At 41.4% G+C, this 9380-nt stretch overlaps 1 protein-coding gene across 1 annotated transcript; it reads left to right on the top strand.

The window, feature by feature from the left end:
- The first annotated feature begins 6008 nt into the window (after nucleotides 1-6008).
- On the top strand, nucleotides 6009-9133 carry LOC101617864 (zinc finger protein 474). Its single transcript, XM_004669160.2, has 2 exons — nucleotides 6009-6183; nucleotides 8982-9133. Exons 1-2 carry the CDS (start codon nucleotides 6009-6011, stop codon nucleotides 9131-9133), a joined length of 327 nt encoding a protein of 108 aa, XP_004669217.2.
- The last annotated feature ends 247 nt before the right edge of the window (nucleotides 9134-9380 follow it).

The following is a 9380-nucleotide window of genomic DNA, read 5'->3' as shown; positions in this document are numbered from 1 at the left end:
GGTACCAGGATTTGCAAGCAAATGCCTTTAACTACTAAGCAATCTCTCCAGACCAATATTTTAAATTTTTACAAATATTTCCAAGTAACATATAAAGCATACTAGGGGAAGAAACCAGGCATTTCATTTAATATTGAATGCATATTTAGTAATAAGAAGCCATGTATGTATGAGAGAGGCTTCTTTTATGCCCTGGTTGTGGATAGATCATTGTTCCTGTGACTTTCCTGAGCCAAAGTTCTCTGCTCTCTCTTCCTGAGCTAATTGACCTTGAAGAAGAGAATTTGAGGTGGAGAGACACACACAAGGAAAATGTAAAGGAATGGATAGTTTATAGCAAAGGGACAAACCTTTCTAAGTTCCTAAAGTTAACTGAATTGGTGACAGACTGACTTTGTTTTTACAAAACGTGTGCATGCAGACACACACGTGCGCACACACACAAATAAAGAAAGAAAAAGGGGTGGGGGGAAGAGAGATTACAGCTCCTTATACTGAAAGACAAGAAAACAGTCAGTGAATTTTCAGCAGAGGAGACACGGTGTGTCCTGTTTTCATGGTATTCCTCGCTGACTTAGGGAACACATCTAAATCTGGCTTTTCTTGGTCAAATTATATGTAAATGGCATTTGTTACAGGTGCTCTTTCTTGTGAAAAATACCATTATTTTCTAATTTTCTCTAGGTCTTTTCCTCTTTAAACTGTGTGTGTTTAAGTTTGGTGAGCTAGAGAACTTCTTGGGAGACAAACTGGAGTGTAGAATCTACATCCTTTAAAATATCTCCTAATTCCTGGCACAGTGGTTCTGAAACGCAGTATCGATTTTGGAACTTGATGCGCGTTGCGCTGCTGGCTGCCTGCATGAGCGCACGAACGCAATACGCCGGTGCTCCACCAGCACGGACGCTCTTACGCCAGCGCTCTTGAGAGACACTGAGCACAGCGGGATGTATCCGTGTACATTACAATTCAGAGTGGTTTGATAGACCAGTGGTACCAGCACTATGATAACATAGAGAACATTCTCACCATCCCTCTAAGTTCCCTGTTTTCCTTTGTCCCACCCACAGCCCTGAGGATGCCACTCAGCTAACTTTCAAAAAATATTTTCTCCCTTCCTTCCTTTCTATCCCTCTTTCCTTCCCACTCTTCTTCCTTCCTTTCTTCCTTCTTCCCTCCCTCCTTTCTCTCTCTCTCTTTCTTCTTTATTTCTTTCTATTTAAGAGAGAGAGTGAGAGAGAGGCAGGTAGTCTCAGGGTGGCTTTGAGCTCAGTGATCTTCCTACCTCTCCCTCTCGAGTGCTAGGATTAAAGGAGTGCACCACCTCATCTGGCTGTCATGAATTTTTAATGAAATATTTTGTTTATTATTATTTGAGAAAGAGAAAGAGAGAGGCATATATATAGAGAGAAAATGGGTGCGCCAGGCCTTTTAGTCACTGTAAATGAACTCCACACTCATGCACCACCCTGTGCAGCAGGCTTTATGTGGGTACTGGGGAATTAAACCTGGGTCCTTTGCCTTTGCTGGCAAGCGCCTTAATCACTAAAGTCACACATTTTGAGTTATGGTCCAAGGATAAAGAGGTAAGTTCAAAAATGGAGGTCTGTACAGAGCAGCAAGGGTATTGTCCCCAGAGAAAGAGAATGTCTAGACCGTCAAGGAAAACATGCTAGCTAAGTAGTTTGGCCATTATCTCAAGCACAGAGAAAAGAGGAAAGAAAAAGTTCCACTTTAGAGTTAGAACTCAGAAGTGTAGAGAGACTTGGCAGTAATAATCTACAAGCAATTGCATTGAGGAAAGGGCTTCTGTAAGAATTTGTAAGTTGTCAGTTGAATTTATGACTAGTTTTATAACTTTATTCATGTAGTTGTATATGGTAAAAAGACAAAACGCAGAGGACACGTAATGCACAGTACTTAACAAGGTTTTGACAGTGCACACTTACATTTGAGATGCAGGAGTCTTTTTAGTTTTTCCTGTCTAAGCTGACATTTTTTTTTTCTTTTTTTTAGTTTTTGGTTTTTCAAGGTAGGGTCTCACTTTAGCTCAGGCTGACCTGAGGTGGCCTCAAACTCATGGCGATCCTCCTACCTCTGCCTCCTTAATGCTGGGATTAAAGGCGTGCACCACCATGCCTGGCTGTATCTACTTTTAAATGAATTTGCTGCCAGTATTTTAGTTATATCAATCTTTTTATTTTGTTTGTTTGTTTTGTTTTTTGAGGTAGGGTCTCACTCTAGACCAGGCTAACCTGGAACTTACTCTGTAGTCTTAGGCTGGCCTTGAGCTCATGGTGATCCTCCTACCTCTGCCTCTTGTAAGCTAGGATTAAAGGTGTGAGCCTCAGTGCCTGGCATACATGTATTCTTTTAAGATTTTTTAAAAAATTGTTTGTCTTTTGATTGCTTTCATTCATTGATGTTTTCTAAAAGAGTCAGATCTAGGGTGATTCTATTTAGAAAAAAATTAGAAAGTAAGAGACAGAGATGGGATGGGGAGAAAACTGGCACCCCAGGGCCTCAGCCACTGCAGTTGAACTCCAGACACTTGTGCACCTAGTGGGCATGTATGACCTTGTGCTTACCTCACCTTTTTGTGTCTGGCTAAGGTGGGATCTGGAGAGTCGAACATGGGTCCTTAGGCTTTGTAGTTAAGTGCCTTATCTGCTAAGCCATCTCTCTAGCCAGGTGATTCTATTTTTTAAAATATATTTATTTATTTGCAAGCAGGGAGAGATAGGAGAGAGAGAGAGAGAGAGAATGGGTGTGCCAGGGCATCCAACCTCTGCAAATGAACTCCAGACACATGCACCACTGTGCATCTGGCTTTATGTGGGTACTGGGGAATCAACCCTGCGTTGTTAGGCTTTGCAGGCAGAACCACTGAGCCATCTCTCTAGCCTGGTGATTCAATTCATTGACTAAACAGAGACACTTTTACAAGTGTGAGAAGGAGCTGTAACTACTTAGTCAGGACAAAGTTATAACAAGGACTCTTCTTTACAAATCAGGACTTAGGATCACCTTAAAGCCACAAGTGGTCTATTTCCTAACTTTTTGCATGCTTTGTCTTAATACTTCTGGAAATATGTAAATGGTAGCAAGTAGCTTCTGAAGCAAAGATTCATCTGTTTGAAGGAAACATTTGGCTCCATCTCAGGGGCCAGTAGCTTAATCCCGGGGGCTGACGGATGGGTTTTAGGCAGTCTACCAATCAACTGAAATCATAGCCACAATTCTGAATTCATGATTTCTCTGCAGAAATGACCATAAAACTTATCAGACTTGCAAAGGAGCCCATCACTTCATAAACATTACTTATTAATTTCTACCTCATAAAACATCTCCAGGAAGTTACATATTTGGATCTTGTTTTCTCAAATCTCCTGCGGATGCTCTTATAGCTATTAAACTGCATGCTTCACCATGGGTTCCTGTGGGCTGAGCTGTTAAGGACTCATCAAGAGATAGTCAAAGCAACTTGACATGGGTATCCTCTCTAGGTTTCCTGAAACAAGTGTCCATTGCCCTTCTATCAGGGCCTGTGTTACGGTTTTCCATCAAGCCAACCTTCCCTCACCTTCATCCCTTCCCTCTTATTTCCATGGTGCTGTCTCAGCTACTGAGTTTCCAGTGTAGAAACTAATGGATGGATGGCAGTTCATATCCACACTGTTAGAAAACCTGATAAAGTTCACTTCCCTTTGTGTTAACCAGATTTCGTCTAAAACACTGAACTTGAGGTGTTTCTGAAAATGACATTAACAAAAAGAAAAAGATGCTTATGAAAAATAATGTTATAATTCCAATAGCATCCAGTGGAAGATTAAAGCCACGTGAAAAGTTAGTGGATTCAAGTTAAAAGAACACATATCAAACTTTCCCCTAAAGTATTTGAGTGCCTCTATCTAAATCCAGCCCTGAATTAACTTGCCCAGGAAACAGAAGAAAACTGTGATAAGCCCTGGTAGATGTGATATACGTGGCAGACATTCCCCTGACCCCTATAAATTGGAACGCTGCTTATGTACACTTAATGATTGACTTTTTTTTTTAAAGAAAGTAATATTAAAAAGCATGCCACACACATGATCAGAAATGTTACAGGAAAACCGAAGCTCTAACCCTTTGCTCTGCAGATAGTTCAGAGTTGCAGAATTCCACTTTGCCTTCCTTTGATTTGGCATGTTCACAGCTGGCTGGCCCTGGCAACTCCACATGGGTGTAACTGTCCTCACATAACCCTAGGGCCAACTTCCCATTGCTCTTGTCTTGCTCTATTATGCCACGTTACCGAGAACACATCAGGTCACGCAGTGCTGGCTCTGCCAGCGTGGGGTCTCTTCTGTCCCCTTCATCCCTCCCCCCACCCCGTTGCTGCTTCTGCCTGAAAACACCGAGGCAAGAACTGAGTCCCTGGCAGGTGGGCAGCGGCAGTGACCACTAGCCCCGCTGCTCCAGCCGTTGCCGAAAGTTTCAGAGTAACCATTGTGAAGTCAATGAAAATCGGTAGTCTTGTCTCTGTTCAGATCCCGGGGTGGATTTGTTTCTTCTCCCCAGCCAGAGCTCGCACTTCCCCAGAGCGCCGCGTAACCAGTCAGCAGTCCTAACCTGAGAACATGGACTAGGCTGCAGGCTCAGCTCAGCTCAGCCACACGGAAAACAGCGCAGAGCCCAGGGGAAGCTTCTGAAAATAGAACGTAGACCGGCGTCACCATCTTGTGGCGTTAATTTTCTCCTGCATCCTTCTCAGTTGTTCTAGGAGTGTCTGCTGACCTGCGACTGCCTGTTTGCCTCTAACTTTCCCTGCGTGTGTAACTCTGACAAATTGATGGGAAATGTCTTCATTTATGACCCATGGCATTTATTCTGCTTATATGCTGGCTTTGGCTTGGAATTTCCATATGAAACCTTAATAAATTTATTATCCTCAAAATAAAAGGATAATGTTGCATTTTTCAACTAAAGCCTGTATTTAATTCACTTTTCAAGTAAATAACCATGAAAAAAAGAATAGGGGGGCTTTTGGCTGCCTTGAAAATTATTGCTTGTGTTTTATACTTTCTCTTGAATCGTGAATTCCCCAAATACCTTTAGTCATTTTTCAGATGTTAGATAAACCCTGTTCCATGGCTTTTGAAGGCAAAACAACGATTTGATTATTTTGGTGACTATAGATAATCATTAGCATAATTTAGTATAGAATAAAAATATTATATCTTGGGGCTGGAGAGACGGCTTAGTGGTTAAGTTGTTTGCCTGCAAAACCAAAGGACCTGGGTTCCATTCTTCAGAACCCATGTAAGTCAGATGCACAAGGGGGTGCATGTATCTGGAGTTCGTTTGCAGTGGCTGGAGGCTCTCCCTCTCTCTGCCTCTTTCTCTCTCTCTCAAATAAATAGATAAAAATAAAGTTTTAAAAAATATTATATCTCAATATTCAAAACATTTAAATTTCAATTTTTTTTTGTTTTTTCATTTTTTTGTTTTTTGAGGTAGTGTCTCACTTTAGCCTAGGCTGACCTGGAATTCACTATGGAGTTTCAGGGTGGCCTTGAACTCACGATGATCCTCCTACCTCTGCCTCCTGAGTGCTGGGATTAAAGGCGTGCGCCACCACGCCCAGCTCAATTTCAATTTTAATTGGTCTGTATTCATTTTGGAGTTGAGCATCTAGAATTTATTTTACTTCTGTTAGGTAGAAATCATAAGTTTGTTTTCTTCTGATTGTGATTTTGTTCTGTGTTTTCTCCATTTCAGTAGTCAAAGTTAAAACAGGCTGATGCTCAGATACATACATTCTGTCCTGTTTTGTTGCCCCCAAGGAGCGCCAGCCATCAGCTTGTTTCCCTTAGCGTGCCTCCCAGTAGGATGAGCAGGGATATGGGGAAGTGGTTACTTAACACCGCACCGATTTTCTGTCTTTTTGAATGCAATATAATTTTGAATATCAGTTCCACATCTAAACTCTATCTAATAGATATTTTATTTTACTTGCAGCCACAATGATAAGGCGTCCACCAACAGTTGTTTGTTACATCTGTGGTCGTGAGTATGGAACAAAATCGATTAGTATCCATGAACCACAATGTCTGAAAAAATGGCATAACGAAAACAACTTGTTGCCTAAAGAACTGAGGAGGCCAGAACCTAAAAAACCAGAAGTCAGAACCATTACCGGTGAGTTCTTAGAAAAAAAGACTTGAGTACACGAGGGGACGTGACTGTCTTGAATGCACCTAAGTTGGAAAAGAAGTGCGAAGTTCCACCATGCCTGCTCAGTGTTGTCTGCAGTTGCTGAGACATAAAGACACTATGTCCTGACAAGTCTTCTTGAGAAGGACCCGCGGGGATTTACCGTATTTCCCAAAAGTTATTTTCAAATTTTATCAAGCGTCATACTTTAAAAGATGAATGTTAAAAATCCTTTGGAGACATACAGACCCTTGTTTTCAATTATAAATTTGTCACGATATTCTCACGTAGCAGGGATACCAAACTCAAATTCTTATAGGTTACAAAATTGAACAAACTTTTTTTATGTGTGAAAAAAGGGAAGGTAGGGACAGTGGTAACTTGGAATACAGCAGGTCTCTCTAAAGGAAGTAGCAATTGCCCAGGTCCAGCTGGTGCTGTCATTAGGAAATTCAGCCCAAGGCAGCCATACCTTTCAGTAATACATACGAAACCAGAAATCTAGACATCTGTATAAAATGTCCAGATTTATATCTTTTGCGATCAATAATTTATAAAGCAATGTACGATCCAAATGCCACTGGGGCTACACTGCCACATGTGACTGTCAGAGCCTTTCGCTGACTCAATGCAAAAATAATTAAGAGAATATTTTGGCCATGCAAGCTCAGACTCACTTCTCATATTTCTACCATTGACATTCTCTCAGTTGATTTCCTCATTCCTTCAAAGGGAAATTTGGATTTTTAAAAGGAGCATCCTTGAATTCATTTTCCGTGTGGAACCAGTTTCTGTGCAGGCCATTTAATGTCAGTTCAAAGGACTCTTAAAGATATAATCCAAGGAGAACTGAAGACAACAAATAGACTTAAATCTAGATTGTCGTAAGAAAGTTCTAGATGCTGTTGAAGCCTAACTGCTCATATTCTCCAGCAAGGAGGGGACTTTGCATATAGGTTAAAAAAAAAAAAAAGAGCTCTAGATGAAGACATTTCCTTTTAAAAATCACAGTATTTGTCCCAAGAGAGGTCGCCTGCTTCACTGAAACTGTCTTCCTACAAGTTCTCCTTTGTTGTCACAACTCTGGTTCTTTCTTTCTAATTTCTGTCACTTATTGATCATAGCCATCACAAAGCTAGTAGTGGGCTGGAGAGATGGGTTAGTGGTTAAAGCCACAGGATCCAGGTTTGATTCCTCAGGACCCACGTAAGCCAGATGCACAAGGTGGCGCATGTGTCTGGATTTCAGTTGCAGTGGCTGGAGGACCTAGTGTGCTCCTTCTCTCTCTCTTTCTATACATGCACACACACACAAACACACACATTATATACATATACACATATATATTCATTTCTCTCACTCATAAATAAATAAAAAAAAAATAAGACTAGTAGTGAGAGAAGAAAGGACTTTGATAGCCTTGAGTGAGAGGTCGTCACTGCTTTGTCATGCTTACAATGGGAAAAGGAGACTCCTATAACTGGACTGTCTTTCTCTTGGCTTCATAATACTGATCTCTGAAGGTGCCCTTCTTCTCTAAGCAAATACAATTCCCCTTGTGATTCTCTCTCACACAGTGCAGGTACAGGGTTCATAATCCTCAGCCCTGATCCAAAGCCAAGGCCCTTTGAAAAGCATTTAGAAATGTCATGAGTCACCTTCCAAGGAGTCAGTGTCTACACTGGCATTTTAAAATCTGTATTAAAACTCCTAAGACCAATAAAATAAAAAAGCCAGTGATGCTCTTTCCTCTATAGTTTTCAAAGCCCTCAAAACACAAGAGCACAGCCCACATACATACAGTTGATACTTGCTTTATGTAAAGGAGAAACTCTAAGTTGTTGAAGGGTTTAAATTCCTATTAGAAGCAGGCATCTTAAGAATCTGAGGTTTGTTATGGTTATGTGAGCCATTATCTTGAAATTATGTGAGCATTTTCCAGTGTTTAATGAAGTCGTATACTCTGTGCCAATGATAAAAACCAAGCAATACGTTTTTAAGTGCCTGCATACATTTTAGGGCCTGTTTTGAGTGACTCTAAGACATAGTCAATTTAATGTACTGAAGGTGTTCTATTTAAATAAGGCTTATTAAAGCCAAATCCTGCATTGTTTCTCTAAAATAAAGCCACATGCCTCTTTCCCTCCACTCTGCCAACAGAGGTCAATGCACTTCTCAGCTGTTTTGTTTTCGTAAGGGCACTTCTTTCCATCAGATTATTTTATTTGCAGTCTTCGCTTTAATTACTTAAAGAATCTCTGAGTTCATGACTATGAAGAAATGATGAGTTTCTAGGACACAAGTCTTCTTAAATTCACACTCAGCTGTCAGCCTGAGCGTCTACAAACATCCCACTGGCGGATTACAGAGAGGAAAACACAGATGTGTGTTCTTTCCCTGTACACTTATAATTGGAACCAATTGAAAGAAAGCCAAAAGTTATACTTGCAAGATATTAGTGTGTAAGCAAAGATGTTAATAATTAGTGAAGAATGCATGTCCTAACACGCAGAAGCATGGCTTCCCCCTTTAAAATCCAGAGTTAGCTCTGGTTTGTAGATAGTGACTCAGCTCCTGCAAGATAAGGCAGCCCTATTTATTATTCATTAATTTGCTTTTGGCAAAAGTCATATGATTGACTTAAAAACCTCAGTCAACAGGTATTTCCTGAAAATACTTTCCATATAAAAGTAGACTATGGTTCTCCGGGATGAAAACTAATCCATTTTACCTTTTTCTCCCCTCCCTTTCCCCTTCCTTCTTTTTTTTCTCCAACTTTCCAGCCAAAGGGTTCTATGATCTGGATGCTTTAAACGAAGCTGCTTGGACTAGTGCCCAGAGCCAGCTGGTTCCCTGCAACGTTTGTGGGCGCACCTTCCTGCCAGACAGACTGATTGTCCACCAGCGATCTTGTAAACCCAAAGCCCCCAAGTAAAGCCCTTTCCTCTGCACTGAAGTGTTACAGGAATCAATCCCCTCGAAGAAGACTGGGGCATAGGGGGAAGGAGAAAAACGAGGTGGGGGAAGGAGAAAAACGAGGTGGGGGAGAGCGCAGAAAAGCTGGAGCTGACGGTCAGGGCGGGGAGGTGGTGCTGCGTGCAGGATGGGCGCAAGGCAGGGCTTGGGGCTCAGGCCCAGGGGGGGCATTTCACACTTGAGTGGGGCGGATTACAAGCAGACTG

The sequence above is a fragment of the Jaculus jaculus genome, chromosome 12, assembly GCF_020740685.1.
Source record: "Jaculus jaculus isolate mJacJac1 chromosome 12, mJacJac1.mat.Y.cur, whole genome shotgun sequence".
Classification (NCBI taxonomy): Eukaryota; Metazoa; Chordata; class Mammalia; order Rodentia; family Dipodidae; genus Jaculus; species Jaculus jaculus.
The sequence above is the reverse complement of the archived record's forward strand: the minus strand, read 5'-3'. Positions and strand labels throughout refer to the sequence as shown.

What these genes read in the sequence shown, in the direction of transcription:
- LOC101617864 (XM_004669160.2), top strand. Translation starts at nt 6,009, where the DNA reads ATGATAAGGCGTCCACCAACAGTTGTTTGTTACATCTGTGGTCGTGAG. An exon ending in AGAAGTCAGAACCATTACCG is followed by an intron (nt 6,184 to 8,981) that starts GTGAGTTCTTAG and finishes CCAACTTTCCAG; the next exon opens with CCAAAGGGTTCTATGATCTG.